General features: G+C 39.5%; 1 protein-coding gene across 2 annotated transcripts in view; it reads left to right on the forward strand.

The window, feature by feature from the left end:
• The window catches only part of LOC122096731 (carbonic anhydrase 13), a 28738-nt gene extending 15294 nt beyond the window's left edge, over positions 1-13444 (forward strand). For both annotated transcript variants that reach the window (XM_042667301.1, XM_042667302.1), the window contains 4 exons: positions 1893-1988; positions 4239-4301; positions 4953-5108; positions 13084-13444. In XM_042667301.1, coding sequence (XP_042523235.1) covers positions 1893-1988; positions 4239-4301; positions 4953-5108; positions 13084-13203 — 435 coding nt within the window. In that variant the 3' untranslated portion in view covers positions 13204-13444. The remainder of the gene's footprint in view (positions 1-1892; positions 1989-4238; positions 4302-4952; positions 5109-13083) is intronic.
• Positions 13445-17204: the final 3760 nt, after the last annotated feature.

Raw genomic sequence — 17204 nt, forward strand, 5'->3', positions numbered from 1 at the left:
AGACAGGAATCCACCTTTGTATTTTCTGTCTGATTATCTAGCCATCTCCTTGCTTGTGTGTGAATAGTGTACTATCGCACACCTGTATAACTGACTCTTTATGACAGTCGTTATCTCTTCAGAAATCCCTTCAATGTTAGTTGCTTGTAAGATTTGGAGTTATATATGAAAGAGGGAATAAAAATAGGTAAGCAAAAGACACCACATTTCTTTATAATAATCAAGCAGGAAATAGGGACATGAAGGCTACACGAATGTCAGAAGGAGTCCTGAATGTTCCCTTTCTGTAGGCCATGACTTTTATCAGACACCTGGACAGTATGACCTGCTCTTCAGAGTTTATGACCCTAACTAAATCTTTCTGGGTGTGGCATGTTGACCTTTGACTTCTCAGTTTGTGCTTCTCTTAACCAGGACTGAAAAATGTAGTTTTCTACATTTCTACTGTGTAGAAAACTACACAGTCTCTCATATTTTTGTGTATGTTTTGGATACTGCAGTGCTTTACAGAATAGGAAATTCAAGTTTCCTTGGGGCCACTTGCCTGAGAGCAGAGTTGTGAAGTAAATATGTTCTCTGGAGTTCTTTGTCACTTGAAATCCTCTTCTCACCTACCTGCCCACCCTTTTCACCTTCAGTTCCTAGACCCACAGCTTCATTTCCCAGAAAAGAAAATGAAGATATTTATATATGGTTGGTTATAAATGCATAAAAAGTAAGTAAGCCAGGAATTGGTGGCTCACACCTGTAATCCTAGCTACTCAGCAGGCTGAGATCTGAGGATTATTGTTAGAAGCCAGCCTAGGCAGGAAAGTTCATGAGACTTTTGCCTCCAATGAACTACCAAAAGAACAGAACACAAGCTTTGAGCCAAAAGCTCAGGGACAGAGCCTAGGCCCTGAGTTCAGGCCCAGGAGTGGCACGCACACACATAAAAAGCAAGTTGCTGGATATGTCAGTTAGCTTGATATAATTTTTTTACATTCTATAATTACATAAAAACATTACATTATTTGTAATCTAATAACAAGAAGGTGTGTATACTTCTGAAATACTTTCTCATAAGGGAAGTTTTGTCTTTTGAAGCCATTAAGTATGAAAACTGAGCCAAGTATGGTGGCATACACCCATTCCCCATACTTAAGAGGCTGCAGTAGGAGGACCATGAATTTGAGAACAATATGGGTTGCACAGTGAGTCTCAGGCCAGCCTGAGCCAAATAATGAGCTCCTATATCAACAAACAAACATGTAATAAACATCTGACTAGACACTTTCGAGATCATTTCATTGTACTTAACAACAGGATGGTCCCTAAAGACTGATGGTGTAGGAAATTGACATCTCTAGCCTTGCAGCCCAGCTTCCTCCAAGCGCTCAAGTGAGCAGTGGGATCTGATCTAGGACTGCTCTGTTGAAATTTCCTCAAAGGCCCAAAAGTACCCCCAAATCAGTCTTTGAGTAGGACTTGGCTGGGGCTGCAACTGGGAAGAATGAACAAGGTATTGTAGTCTTTTAAATAAAATACTATAGGTCATTGACCATGATCCTTCCGGTTTGACCTTTAGTTTTGAATAAAACAGGATGGAGCCAAAGATTTTCATGAAGAATACATTATACATATGAGTGGACAGCATCAAATATCAGTAGCCATGTTGTATTTGCATTTATGTTTTCTTTTTTTGTGTATGTTTTTTATTGTAAAAATACTGTACAAAGGGGTTTCAGTTACATGAGCAAGGTAATGAGCACATTTCCTACTGAGCATTGTTGCCTCCTCCTTTGTTTTCCCACTACCATCCCTTCCCTCCCACCTCCACAACTACCCCCTGCATTATGTTTTCTAGGAGGTTGAAACAAACATTTGAATGGTATTACGTCCCTCTTTTTCAGCTTCATGTTGTCCACTGGAATTCAGACAAATACCCCAGCTTTGTAGAGGCAGCCCATGCGCCAGATGGACTAGCTGTCCTGGGAGTGTTTTTAAAGGTAAGAATCCACTGAGCTCTTGTTAAATGATCAGCTATATTGAACAAAGAGTTTCAGTCATGTAGTACCTATTGTTTGAGTATTTTTTTAATAATAAACTAGCTCTAGGTTTAGTATTTTCCTTTGAAGTGTTAAAAAGTTACATATTAACTTAGTACATAGTCTGATGATTCTTCTAGGCTCTCCATTGATAATTTTTACGTGAATTTTGACAGCAATATCCATAACCAGTTTAGCAGCAGAAAGAAATCAACTGCCATCCTGAGAAGAAAACAGCCTAGCACTTTTTTTTTTTTTTTGGTCAGTCATTTGGCTTGAACTCTGGGCCTAGGCGCTGTCCTGAGCTCTTAAGCTTAAGGCAAGCATTCTACCACTTGAGCCACAGCACCGCTTCCAGTTTCCTGGTGGTTAATTGGAGACAGGGTATCATGGACTTTCTTGTCCAGGCTGGCTTTGAACCGTGATCCTCAGATCTCAGCTTCCTGGGTAGCTAGAATTACATTTGTGAGCCACTGGTGCCTGGCTCCTATGCACCTTTTGATTCCTGATAAATATTCAGTTATACAGAGCAGCAAAGGGTTTAAGCTCAAGATTATTTTTTAATTTTTTGATTGTTGTTTTGTGCCCATGCTGGGGTTTGAACTCAGGGTCTTAGCAGTGTCCCCTAGCTTTTTTGCTTATGGCTGGCACTACCAGTTGAGCCATAGCTCCACCTCTGGCTTTTTTTTTTTTTTTTGGGTCCGGTCGTGGGGCCTGAACTCTGGACCTGGGCACTGTCCCTCAGCTCTTCAGTTCAAGGCTAGCGCTCTACCACTTGAGCCACAGAGCCACTTCCAGCTTTTTTCTTATGTGGTGCTGAGGAATTGAACCCAGGGCCTCGAGCATGCAAGGTAAGTGCTCTACCACTGAGCCACCTTCCCAGCCCTCCACTTCTGGCTTTTTTGCTACTTAAGTGGAGATAAGACTCTCAAGGACTTTCCTTCCAAGGCTAGTTTTGAACAGTGATCCTCAGATCTCAGCCTTCTAAGTATCTTGGGTTATAGGCATGAGCCACTAGTACCTGGCTCATTACTGTTGAAGCACTTGTTTGAACACAATGGCATGTTGTCTCTTACCATGCTGACCAATTCTTTTAAAACACCATTGGTTCAGATCTCTGGTGTTAAATTCCTTGTGGGTCAAGCAAGCTCTTGAATTCCTGAAATCAACATCAGGAAAATCCAGAGGCAAGAGAAATGGCTGATGTAACTGTCAGGTGCTCCGTAGTGCCACTAACAAGGCCAGTAGTTAGCTGCTCAGAACTGGCCATCTAGGAACTAGCCAGAACAAGAGGTGGGGCTGAGGATTCACAGTGGTGTCCAATGCAGTATCAAAGAGAAGAAATGCCAGGCACTGCTCTTCCAGGTGATGCCATTCATTGAGACATGGCTATAACTTGAGAAATAAAGAGTGTCATATTTCTTTTTGTCTAATGTTCACAAGTGCACAGAGAAGTTGTCATCACTCTGGGGACAGGTTGGGCCTCTCAGCTCCCACTGCTACCACATTCTTGTAGGGTGTGGCATTGTCTTGCTATGCTCCATTCTCTGTGTGTGGTGTTGTAACTCACAGACCTGAGGCTGGGGGAGGGATTTAAGGTGGAGGCTGGGTAGGCCATGGGTAAGTTGGCCACCACCTCTGTGTAGTGGCAGCTTGATCAAGTGACTACAGGTTAGTCCTTATGCGTTTAAAACCAATAGTAGATTCACAACACTCATGATGCTGGTGAGTCCATGGAATATGGACTTTCTGTTTGTGATATTTTCGCTCAATTTGGGATCTTAAATAATTTCAGGCTGCAAGTGGAAGATGTTTTGGTCTAGTATTTACAACCACCATAGTCAGTTGTATCTTGGGTCTGAATGTTGTGTGTAGCTTCATAGTGAAGGAATTCTGTTAGAATGTCCTTAGCAAGGTTTGTCTCAGGTAAAACATTCAGAAGACAAAAACAAATGGGAAGCTGTCATTACCAGTTTCAAAACCAAATTGAAAGTTGAGTACAGGAATCCTGTCCTGTCAACTTGTTCTTATTAACTCTGGCATGATCACTCTCTCAGGTAGAAAAGAAGCTTTGTCCTAGATCAACAAGTGTTTGTTTTGTGCTGGCTTAGATTTTTTTTAAGACAACAATGACAAAATAGTGAGTGAAATGGAATGACACAGACTGGATTTGCTACCATAACCATTTCTTTTGAAATTTCATGTTTTTAGACTGGTGAACACAACCCTCAGCTTCAAAAGGTTACTGACATTTTGGATTCTATTAAAGAAAAGGTAAAATGAGCTCCTATTTGCTGATGACTAATATCTTCCTTTCCTCCTAAAGTCTTTGGTCCTTGTATAAAGACTTACAGTGTGGGTATAGCAAGTACTTCTTGCTTTGATGAATGTAGGCAGCATATTTCAACAAAAGAGAAGTAACTTACCTTTTGAAAATTATGAAGGATCTGATAATATCTTGATAATTACTAATAAATGTATTCATGTAGAATTACTTTCTGCTTTATAGGTTTTTTTTTTTTTTTTTGGTCATGAGGCCTGAACTCTGTGTCTGGACACTGTCCCTCAGCTTTTCAGCTCAAGGCTAGCACTCTACTACTTGAGCCACAGTGCCACTTCCAGCTTTTTCTGCTTCTGTGGTGCTGAGGATTCAAACCCAGGGCCTCATGCATGCAAGGCCAGCACTCTACCACTGAGCCACCCCACAGAGAGTTTGAGATGACAGACACTGTACCCTGAACTGGCCTTGAATGGTGATCCCCCTGTTCTTAGCTTACCAAGTAGTTAGCCACTCACACCCAGCTCAGATAATTGTTTTTAAGATACTAAAGAAAAATATTAAATAGTATCATAGTATCTCATTGGAAGAATTTTTGTCCGTGTAAGATTTTATTGCAATCTGTGGAATTCACTTTGTTTTTCCAGGGTAAGCAAACTCGATTCACAAATTTTGACCCATTATCTCTACTTCCATCCTCCTGGGACTACTGGACATATCCTGGTTCTCTGACAGTTCCACCTCTTCTTGAAAGCGTCACATGGATTGTTTTAAAACAACCAATAAACATCAGCTCTCAACAGGTATGTACCTCTCCCAGTACTTCCATCCCTACTCCCTACTAGTTATTTTGGAAATGAAATCTAGCAAACCTTTTTGCCTGGCTAGTCTTACACTGGGATCCTGCAGGCCTCAGTTTCTTTACTAGTTAGGATTATAGGTGTGAGCCACCAGTCCCCAGATCATTATTCTATTTTCATATATGCTATCTATGAATAAATGACTCTGACCATAGTCATCCTCCTTCATCCTTTCTGTTCACCCTCCCCACTTTTGATAAGACGAATCCCCCACAGAGCCGGCTTTACTTTCCTGTCATTTTTCTTTTCTAGTGTGCATTAAAATGTCTACTCTGAATTGTTCTTTCCCTCTCAAGTGCTTGCCACCTCCATAGTCATCAGGTCCTCCAGAGTTGTCCCCTTACCAGAGTTCTAGTTGGGTATTTGCAGCTTCCTACAGGATATGACAGTTTCTGCAACCAAAGACACAACTGACCTGTGGGAAAAAATAGAATCAAATAAAATTCTGACTCCTTTACTAAAAGATAGATAGATAGATAGATATATAGATAGATAGATAGATAGAAAGATAATTAGCACTATAAGGAATCAGCAGGAGTATTGTCTATTTTTATTTTATTTTATTTCATTTATTTATGTCTATTGTTATTTTTGCTGGTAATAAAGTACTCTTTCTTGACCCAGACTTGTCCAGTTGCCTAGCTGCTAATTGTCTACCCACTCCTCTCACAAAAGTATGGGATCACCTTTCCCTAGATCATTTCAGGCAGCATTTGCCTTTGGGGTGAACAAATCCAATTTCGGTTGGGTGTTTCTTCTCATTGACCTTGTCTTTAGAATTACAGACAAATAATACCTTGATGCATAGTCATTAAAACATTTTCTTTAATGAACTTGACTGATAGTAAGACACATAATTTTTTCCCCATCATATTGTGAGAAAAATGACCGGCTACTTATTCAGTGGCCTTAGTAATGGAGTTTATTTCTGATAAATGTTTATTTTTATACTCTTTCATTAAGTTTCAATAGCTTAATAATGTGTTAATTATATCATCAAAGTGGTAATGGTTAGAAGATCCTGTTTCCTTCAAATTTCAGGGGTGTCTTTATTCATTAAGTCCACTTAGGAAATAAAGTTGAGTTGTTGGTTCTAGTTTTCTTTAATCCACCAGTGATTTGGAGGAAAGTATATAAAAATCTATGACTTAATTAATTTAAAAGAATAAAATTGGCTGGGCACCAGTGGCTTATGCCTATAATCTTAGCTATTCAGGCAGCTGAGATTTGAGGATGCTGGTTTGAAGCCAGCCCAGGCATGAAAGCTTGTGAGGCTCTTACTAGCAATTAACACCTCCCCCCCCAAAAAAAGCCAGAAGTGGAGCTGAAGTGGTAAAGCTTTAGCTTTGAGAACAAAGGGACAGCAGCACCTAAGTTCACCTGAGTTCAAGCCCCATGACCAGCACACACATGCATGAAAATAGAATAAAGTTACTCTTATTAAAATAATTTCCTGCAAGTTAGGGAATTACTACTCTTAGCTGTGGACTCACTATTGTATTTTACTTGAGCTTCATTGAATTAATATTATTAATGTGATTTCTTAAAATGCAAGATGCGTATGTAAAAGAATAACTTCATTTTGGAGCTGAAGTGTACTTGGTAACTCACTTGGAAGCATTAACTTAAATGGACGCATCAGGAACCCTTTTAGACATATTAAGAAGGTTATTTGATAATAAATCAAGTCACTAAATTATTATTACAGTAAATGGCTTTAATAGTTAAATAATGAAACAAAAGCATTCTAAGAAATCCATTCCATGAGGAACATTTTATAACTTGCCTAATCAGAACTCCTCAGGATTAAGATCATCAAAAGCAAGGTAAATCTGAGAAAAATCACAATAAAAATGCTTATAGAAGGGCTAGGTTTAGAAGTACACTCCTGGGATCTCTGCTACTTGGGAGGAAGAGCCAAGAGGACTGTACCAGAGATTAGACCTAGTCTTCATCTGAAAAACAAACTAAAAACATGGCTTAAGAGGTGGAGTCTTGCCTAGCAAGTGTGATTTCAGTTCCCAGTCCTGCCTCTCCCTCCACCAAAGAAAAGGGCCTTTTAAACAGATGTAACTACTAAGTATAATGCTGTTTCCTGTGTGGAGCTCTGTAATTAAAAAACACATTAGGCAAAAACACAGTATATCCAAATAAAGGAAGGACTTCAGGAAATGACAGAATATTAATATTGTTTCTTTAATTATGGAAAATATAGAGTATGAATGTATGATGTGAATAATAGCAGAGACTGAGTTTGGGCCATTTAGAAAGTATTTGAGTATCATTGCAGTAATTCATCAATATGAAAATTGATCCACAATGAAGTCCAGATTGGTAAAATTATTCCATGGTATAGATCTTTCATATAAATTAAAATGAAAATAACTCATATCATTGATTCAAAGACTTACTTTCCCCAAGACATTTTTTCAACCCTGTTTTGGCAGCTCCTTGATTTTCTAAAGTCACTGAGAAATACTGTCTACTCATTTTTCAGTTCTATCATATGATGTTCCCTGAAGTTGAGGCTGGATTTTCATAGGGTTTTCTGTCACTGGTCCTTGACAAGTTACTGTTTGACCTAAAGGGAAAGTCAGATAGTTTTATTTTCTTTCCCTTGATTCACATTCACTCTTTTCTCCCTCAGAATCACTCAGGGAGGGCTCAAAAATCTTATTGCGCACATAAAACTATTTTTCTGATGCATTTAATAATAGATCTAATGATAGATCGGTCAATTTGGAAGGTTGACTTCACTTGCCAGATCTCTTTGGGTCATCTAAACGGATTTACTTAGTAAGCAAAATACTTAGTTTTGACTTCATTATATTAAAAAACATGCCCTTTCTTTATGCATTTGTTATGGTAACATACTATACAACTTTAAGTATGTGGTGGCTAATTGTGTTACTGCCTACAACCCAGCAAAATTACTATAGCCAAAGTATAGAATAGCTCTCCTGGCCACAGTGTTTCCTGTGCACTTTTTCATTTCACTCCTTGCCCTCATAGGCCTGAGAAACCACTGACACACTGCCATTAGAATTTTGTCTTTTATAGTGTTTTAATTAAATGAATCATACAGTTAATAGGTTTTTGCTTTTGACTTCTTTCACGTAGCATTAATGTTTCTAAATGACCCACTTAATTCATTTTCCTACTGACTTAGAGTCTAGGTTGTGGATAAACACGTTAGGAAATCTATTCAACAGTGATGGTTATTTGGGTGGTTTAGAGTTTGGGGCTATTATGAGTAGTAGTGATTCATACTTGGATATTAGGAATAATTCACATACACAGCTGTGTGGACATACTTGTGTCTTAGACTGATATCTAGGACTGGGATTACCAGGTCATACATGTTTAATTTTACAAGGAATTGCCATATTGCTTTCTAAAGTGGCTTACATTTCATTTTTAAGATTTCCAGTGGCTTCATATCCTGTTTAGCCCTTGCTATTGTCACTTTTTCTAGTTTAACAGTGTGCATTTGTCTGATAACTAGAGTTGCTGTACATTTCTTCATAATGCATATTGACTCTGTATGTGTGTATGTATATATATAATTGTTTGCAAAGTATCTGTTCATATATTTACCCATCTTAAAATTGTGTTATTTGTCTTCTCAATGTTGACTTTCAGTACTCTTTTGTAGGCTGGATAATAATTTTCTTAAAAATTCATTCAGTAAAAGTTGCCTTTCATTGTACAGTTTGCTATTATTTTTGTTACTGTGTCTTTTGAAGAAAAAAATTCTTAGGTTTTTAAAAATTAACCCACTAGGATTAAACCCAGGGCTAGTAGAGGTTAGGCAAATAGTGCTCTACCACTTAAGCTATATATACTCTTAATCTTGTACACATTTTGTTGGTCATATTTCTGTCTCTGTGATCAAATTCCTGTTTGTCTTAGAATCTCATCATGATAGAAAGGGTGTTGTGGAACAGAACTAGTTGCCTTGCAGAGGTTGGGATATAGACAGTGTGAAAGAAGGATTTGGGGGCAAAATAGAGACTCAAGTGCCTACCTTCCAGGCCCTATTCTCTTCAACTAGCTCTCACCTCCTCAGCTGTATCACTTCCCCAATAGTTCATCAAATTATGAACCCATCAATCCATTGATTAGGTCAATCCATTGATAAGGCCAGAGCCCCAATGATCTGATCAGTTCCCTAAAGCCCCACCTATGAATATTGTAGCATTGAAGGCCAGGCCTTTAACCTATGAACCTTTGGGATTTAGAGACTATGGATTTTGTTACTTTTGTCTAATAAGTATAGTTCTTTTTGTTTTAGTGGGTGATTTTCCTGAGTGGGCTAGAAGCAAAAATTCTGTCGTGTGTTATAGTTGTGGCCTCATTCGGCTGGTCTTGTTGCTGTCTGTTCTCTGCCTGTGTGATCACTGGGTCCGTCAGAGATGTGGATAGAGTCTGAGGAGCCTCTCTTTAGCTCTTTTCCTGCAGCAGACGGGTGCCCTTGGCAGCCTTGTGTCACGTTGCATACCACGGTACTCACTGCCAGACTAAACTCTGGAGAAGGAAGAAAACACTTGCTTTTTACTTTAATTTTTATTACTATTATAAAGGTGATGTTCAGAAGGGTTACAAGAATTCATTTCTAAAGCTTTCATTTTTCTTTGGTCAAGCAAGCATGAACTTCTCACCTGGGTTCTGATTCTGCTTACTTCCAGTACCTGAAAGAGGTTCTTGTTTCATATAATTGTTGTTGCTTGTTTGTGTAGTTGTTTTCTACAGAGAGACTGTCTGCAGGATCTCAGAACAACATACCTGGGAGCAAACTGAATGCCCTTTTTAATAGTAAAATGTGTGTTGTAATTCACATTAAATGATCTAAGGATATTTTTCTTTGCCTCTGTTGTTAGAATTTACTCCCTTCAATATTAATTTTGATTTTTATAAAAGTCCACATCATTACTTTGAAATTAAAATTCTAAATTGTAGATTATGTATCCTATTGTATATGAGTCTAATAGTAGCATTGTTTACTATGTGTTTACTACTAATAATTTGCAAGTGCAAGAGAAATACCATAAAAATGTAGCCCAATCCAAAGAGTTTGAAGTAAAGGAGATTAAAAAAAAAAAAAGCATGAAAAGTAACACTGTAGACTGTGTTTGGTGCCATAGGAGAAACAGGTAGGGTGGTGGGACTGCAGATGATTAGAGACTAATTTTCAACGGAGAAATCTAGAAAGATTTTATGAAAGATTTGCACTGGAGTTTAAAGGTGAAAAGGATTGGGGATGTAGCTCTGTGGTAGAGTGCTTGCCTAGTGTACATAAGCTATGGCTTCAGTCCGTAGGGAGAGGTAAGTGGTTAAAAGGGAGCAATTGTTTGCATATAGCTAAGTAAAGGTGAGGATTTCAAGAAGAAATAGCATAAATAAGGATGAGAAAGGAAGAACTGAAATGATTTTGGCAGCACTGTACCTGTGAATCTCAAATTTTAGTGTGTCCCAGATCCACTTAAGAGAAATGTATCAAAATGTGGAATGTTGGGCCTCATTAGAAAAACTCATTCAGATGTCTGGAGTGAGATCCAGTAATTTAGATTTTAAGAATCGTCCCAGTTTTTCCATTCAGATGCTCTGAGATTACCTTTCACCAAACAGGCTCACTGTGGGATTTCGTGTGAAAATGACAGGAAGATGTAGGAAGGTGAATAGGAGCAGGGTTGTGTCCATGATGACAAGTTTGTTTAGGTAGCCTATTAAGAGATATATTTTGAAATGCTTACACTGCAATGACATGGTGTTCAGACTGTGTTTCAAAGTAATCTGGTCTGGGCAGGGTAAAAGGTGAGGACAGAATGGGTGGGAGGAACTATGGATAGCAGATCTGGGCGTGTGCTGATATTGGAGCTGGGTGCAGCCTTCATACTGGCTTATTATACAGCTTTTTCAAATTTGGGTGTGTTGGAATGTTTCCATAATAACAAGTGAATAAAAGGAGAATAGAGTAAAATGGAACAAAAGAAAAGTAGGAATGTAATATGCATCTGTAGTTAGTTCATGGTATATTTGTGGAACAACTTATTTATTGAAGCTTCCCAGCTATCCCTCATCTGTAAAGTGGGAAAATAGCATATGACTGGTAGGATTCTTCGGAGAATTAAATAATATAATATATATCATTTAGCACAATGCCTGAGCCCCTGTGTTGTGGAAGAGAGCTTATATTTATCATTCCTCAACTTGGGTAGGCAATGGAGTGCTGCTAAAGATGGCTGAGCACAAGTATGACATAAGACTGTTTGCAGAAACTTTTGAGAAGAATATTTCCTTTTAAATTAAAAAAAAATTTTTTTTGTCAGTCATGGGGCTTGAACTCAGGTCCAGGGTATTGTCCTTGAGCTCTTTCTTTTTTTTTGGGGGGGGGTTCAGTCGTGGGGCCTGAACTCTGGGCCTAGGTACTGTCCCTCAGCTCTTCAGCTCAAGGCTACCGCTCTACCACTTGAGCCACAGCACCACTTCCGGCTTTTTCTTTTTGCTTATGTGGTGCTGAGGAAAGGAACCCAGGGCCTCAGGCATGCAATGCAATTGCTCTACCACTGAGCCACCTTCCCAGTCCCTACTTGAGCTCTTTCATTCAGAGCTAGCACTCTACCACTTTGAGTCACAGCACCACTTCCAGTTTTCTCGTGGTTATTGGAGATCAGAGTCTGTCTCATGGACTTTCCTTCCCAGGCTGGCTTTGAACGGAGATGATCGGATCTCAGCCTCCTGAGTAGCTAAGATTACAGGTGTACATGTGCCATCAGTGCCCTGCTTTACTTTTTTATTGTTATCATAAAGGTAATGTCCACAAGGGTTACAGTTACATGGGTCAGGTAATGAGTACCTTTCTTTTTGGCCCTTCCAGCCCTCCCACAAGTTATATAGTTCATTTTCCATATAATGTCTAGTGAGTACCACTGCTGCATTTGGTTCACCTTTTGTCCCTCCATTTCTGTGCCTCCCCTTATACTCCCAAAGACACATAACTGAACATACAGAAGAAAAAGGAAAGAACACAAAAACAGCAAAAAAGAGAACCTCTTGTTTACATTTCCTGGAGTTCATTTTGACAAATATTATTTTGTATGATCAGGTGCACACAGCATTGTGCCTTTCTGTTCCTCTCCTAAGGAACCTCTCATTTTTAGTGGAGTTGCCACACAAGGAAGTTAGCATTTCAGTATTCAAGCCAAGGAAAGCAGCCCTGCGGGTCACACCTTCCTCCTCCTGGAAGCTCCCAGGAATTTGAAGATGCTGAGTCAGCTATGATGACAGAGGGGTAGTTTTCTGCCAGAAGGAGCCAGTGTCTTCAGGAAGGGTAAGATGGGTCAGAGTCAGCCAATCCAGGACAAGGAACCAAAAGAAAGAAATCTGAACCTTGGTCAAATTTCAGAGCTGGTATAAATAGGGCTTACCTAGCTGAGTCAATTGATGGGGAAGGTCATAGAGAAGGGAAGGTTTGATCGGACAGATTTAGGGAATCTTACCCCAAACAAGCAAGGTGTTCAAAGAAAGAACCCACGTCAGATCCAGTTCTAAACAGATGAGGTAGAGATGGGGAGCCACGCTCAACTTTCAGAAGAACTGACTGGTATGTATTGTGTGTATTGGAAACCAATCTCTGATTTGTAGGATGACCACATCCTAAACGTTGTTCCCTCTGTGTAACTTTGATCTTCAAAGCAAGAAAGCTTTGATACTGAATTTTGGAGCCCTAGAAAGTTGCATACCGAAGGGAATTTAACAGGCATTTAACCCTGTAAGGTGTATAAACCATAACTGAGGAAAGATGACACTGCCCTGTTTTGGTTTCTGGTAGGAGAATGGTTCTACGAGTTTCTACGCAATCCATTAGCATGGAGGTGACTTTCTTTGCTGAAATGAACGCTGCTCTTTTCTTTGACAGCTGGCCAAATTCCGAAGCCTTCAGTGCAGCAGGGAGGGTGAAGCAGCCGCCTTTCTGTTGAGCAATCACCGTCCACCACAGCCCCTGAAGGGCCGCAGAGTGAGAGCCTCTTTCCATTGACTGTGGGTGCCAGCGGGTTGCTGCAGAAATGGCTGTGGAAAGGCAGCAAACAAAACACAACACAAAAAGCCCTATTAACTCTTCTTTCCTAGGTTTGTAATGATGGATGCCACTTTACTCTTTGCATCACAAGGCAAATCAGATGTCTTTTAAGTAAACCAAACTAGTTCATCTGTCCCAGATTTGCCCCCATGGACATGCAGGTGTTCAACAGTATTTGAAGTTTATTAAAACAATACATCTGCCTCAGCCTTCATCAACATGTAGCTGAATTTAGGAGCCCCAGGGTGGACTAAAATCTCTACCTGGACAGACTCACTCCACCTCACCTCTCCACAATGTTTGCTGCAAAGCTTAACTTCATTTCCAGAATGATTTGATATAATTTCCAGATTGGGATAACTTTTGCTAAAGAACTGGTTTCTTTTTCATGTTGTGAGACTTGTTCAAATTTATCAGAAGTAGGCATTTCCTTTTAAAGTGGATTTCTTCTACAATTATACTGCTTATTGTCATGAGATAATTTGGATGCGATTCAGAATAGGAGAGTTATCGCGATGTGGAGTAGAGTTGCTTTGTGTATTAACAACTTGTACCATACATCACATTCACTTGGTAGTGTTGATGATGAGCTGTCTAATAATGTACTGGATAATACCAAATTATTGCATTAACTAACAGACTACACATTACGGACTAAACAAAGCTGCTCATGATTGTGATGAATGATGGCCTTCTTTTGCCCTGTGTTTTGACAACAAATCAGGGAGCAATCCTGTATGGGTCAACTTTTCATCCATTGGTGAAAATAAAAAAAATTACTTGAGTCTCCTATAAATACACTCTTGTACATAAACCCTTTGTCCTAACTGATTGAACGGCTTAGCTGCCTGTCATCTCAGGAGACAGAGATCTGGAGGATCATCGTTGGAGGCAACCCTGGCAAAAAGTTATTAAAAGCCCCCATCCTAAGAAATAAGCGGGGAGTCATGGTTCCAGTCACACAAGAGCCTATAGGTAGGAGCATTTTAGTCTGAGGCAGGCCCTGGGTAAATGCGTAAGACTGTACCTGAAAAATAACAAAAGTGGAAAAAAGAGTTGGGACCATAGCCTGCAAGTGAATGAAAGGACATGCGTTCAAAACCCCACTACTACCTAAATACTCACCCCTTATCACGGCAGATTTCATATTTCTTCAACACATCTTCCGTGATCTCTTAAGAGAGATTTTTTTTTTGGGTCCGGTCTTGGGGCCTGAACTCTGGGCCTGGGCGCTGTCCCTCAGCTCTTCAGCTCAAGGCTAGCGCTCTACCACTTGAGCCACAGCGCTACTTCCGGCTTTTTTCTTTTTGCTTATGTGGTGCTGAGGAATCGAACCCAGGGCCTCATGCATGCAAGGCAAGCGCTCTACCACTGAGCCACCTTCCCAGCTCCAGAATACTTTTTCTTAAAGGAATATGTATGAAACCTAATTTGAATCTAATGATTTGGTGGAAATCTAACAAATAATAAAATATATTATCTCTTTAAATTTTTTTTCGTAAAGGAAAATGTATGAAACATAATTTTTATAACCACATTTCTAATGGTCTGAAAATATTGGTGAATGGAGAGATATTTCTTTAGTGTTAAGACAATGTTTGGAAGCATCATCATCAAGAAAAGACATCTGTGTGGGAGGGATGAGCTCCAATCTCTCCAAAGAACACTTCCAGCTCCTGCTGCAGAGGTTGAGTATACTCTGTGCCTTAGGACTAACAAAGTCTACCTGGACCTGAGTTCCCTAATGATTGTGTATTCAGAGGTGAAGGGTCTTTAGAAAGGATCTTTGTATACTCTTCTATTTTTTTTTAAATTAGAGTTGTAAGTACTAGATGTAGATATGTTTGTTTCCCACAATGTATACTGGGTTTATGTTTGTAACAAACTTTTTATTATTATCTAAATTGTATTCAACCACAATAAGCAAATGAGGAAAGCTTTCAGTTATATTAGGGCTGTTTTTATGCAATCCTGGTATTAGACCATATCTTCACACTTTTTGTGTTGGGAGTATTACTGGAGTTTGAACCCAGAGCCTCATGTTTACTTGGCTTCCTTGCTGGTAATCTTACTACTTGTTTCATAACTTCAGCCATGTTTTTTGCTAGTTGTTTTGGAGACAGAGTCTCATGGACTTTCTGCCCAGGCTGGCCTTGAGTCATGATCCTTCAAATCTCAGCCTCTTGAATAGTTAGAATTATAGGAGTAAGCCCCTGATGCCTAGTTTTTCACTGTTTATTTATTTGACATCAGTTAGTTGTACTAGGATATTTTATTATAACAAATTCATTTTCGTATCTTATGTTTCTTAGTCATTTTCTTTTTGTTCTGCTTTACTCTATCTTAAAAACAAAATATCTGGGTGCTAGTGGCACAAACTTGTAATCCTAGATACTCAAGAGGCTGAGATCTGAGGAATCCTGATTCAAAGTCAGCCTAGGCAGGAAAGTCTGTGAGATTCTTTTTTTTTTTTTGTCGGTCGTGGGGCTTGAACTCTGGGCCTGGGCTCTGTCCCTCAGCTCTTCAGCTCAAGGCGAGTGCTCTACCACTTGAGCTACAGCGCCACTTCCGGTTTTCTGGTGGTATATTGGAGATAGGAGTCTCATGGTCTCTCCTGCCCGGGCTGGCTTTGAACCGCGATCCTCAGATCTCAGCCTCCTGAGTAGCTAGGATTACAGGCGTGAGCCACCAGCGCCTGGCTCTGTGAGATTCTTATCTACAATTAACCACCAAAAATACCAGAAGTGGAGCTGTGCTAGAGTGTTAACACTGAGCAAAAAAGCCTAGGGACAGCACCCAGGCTCTGAGTTCAAGTCCCTAGTCACTAGCACACACAATAATAGTAATAATCTTAAACTCACAGAAACATTGTAAACACAGCACATTCAGTTCCCTTCTGGATTATTGTAAAGCAGGTTGCAATCTTGATTCCTTAACACCACATCCATTCTAGTATCTGCCTGTTTCCTACAGGGAGGACAACACCTTGTCCTTTATGACCATATTAAAACTAAAGTGACCCTGAGGTGAATATTACACTGCTAGTATCCACCGAGCCTTTAAAGAATGATTTGTCCACTTAGTTACCATGTTTCACTGGGAATTGTTCTTCAGGCTTTTCTTAGGTTTTATGCTTCTGATAGCTTCAAAATTCTAGGTGAGTTGTTTCCTAGAATCACCCTCACCTAATCTTGTAATTAGATTTGTTATGCTTTGCTGGCAGGGGTGTGGCCAAATAGTGGCCGGGACCCTTCAAGATATGTCTTTGGGAAGCCAAGTTAGATTTGTTTTATAAATAATTTGTCCCTGTATGTTACTCTGGCTATCCTTGAACTTACTACCTAGCAGGCTGGTCTTGAACTGACGATCCTCCTAGAGCTGAGATTACCAGTGTTTATCACCCAGCTTCTTCATTTTAAAGTGATTTTGATCTTAAGAAATTAGCAAATCTTTGTGTGTAGGTGGGTTCTTTTAAGACTATTTAAATATCTTATTCTTTATGCAATCCAATTTAACATTTATTTTCCAGCATGGATTTAGAAATTTCTAACTTTACCTAATCTTAACTATATAATCTATTGTTAGAATAGTTACTTATTCCGATGCTTATTTCTTTTTCCTGATGTGGCTAACAGAAGTACTTCACACTGGCCTGTATGTTTTTTACACATGTCTTTACTCCTTTCTCACTTATATGATGATTCTAATTTTTTTTCCTTCCCCTTCCCTAGACTTAGCAATATTGTTTTAAGCAACCTAGCTTCTTTCAACAACAAGCCACCAGGCTCTGATCCTTAGTATGATGGTACATGCCTGGAATCCTAGCTATGTAAGAAGCAGAGACAAGAAGACCAAAGTTCCAGGCCAGCCCAGGCAGGGAGCACCAGATTCTATTTGTAAAACAAAAAGCAAAAGACCTGAGACATGGTCATGGTAGAGCATTTGCAAACTCTGTATCA

The sequence above is a fragment of the Dipodomys spectabilis genome, unplaced genomic scaffold, assembly GCF_019054845.1.
Source record: "Dipodomys spectabilis isolate Male_0828 unplaced genomic scaffold, ASM1905484v1 ptg000387l, whole genome shotgun sequence".
Classification (NCBI taxonomy): domain Eukaryota; kingdom Metazoa; phylum Chordata; class Mammalia; order Rodentia; family Heteromyidae; genus Dipodomys; species Dipodomys spectabilis.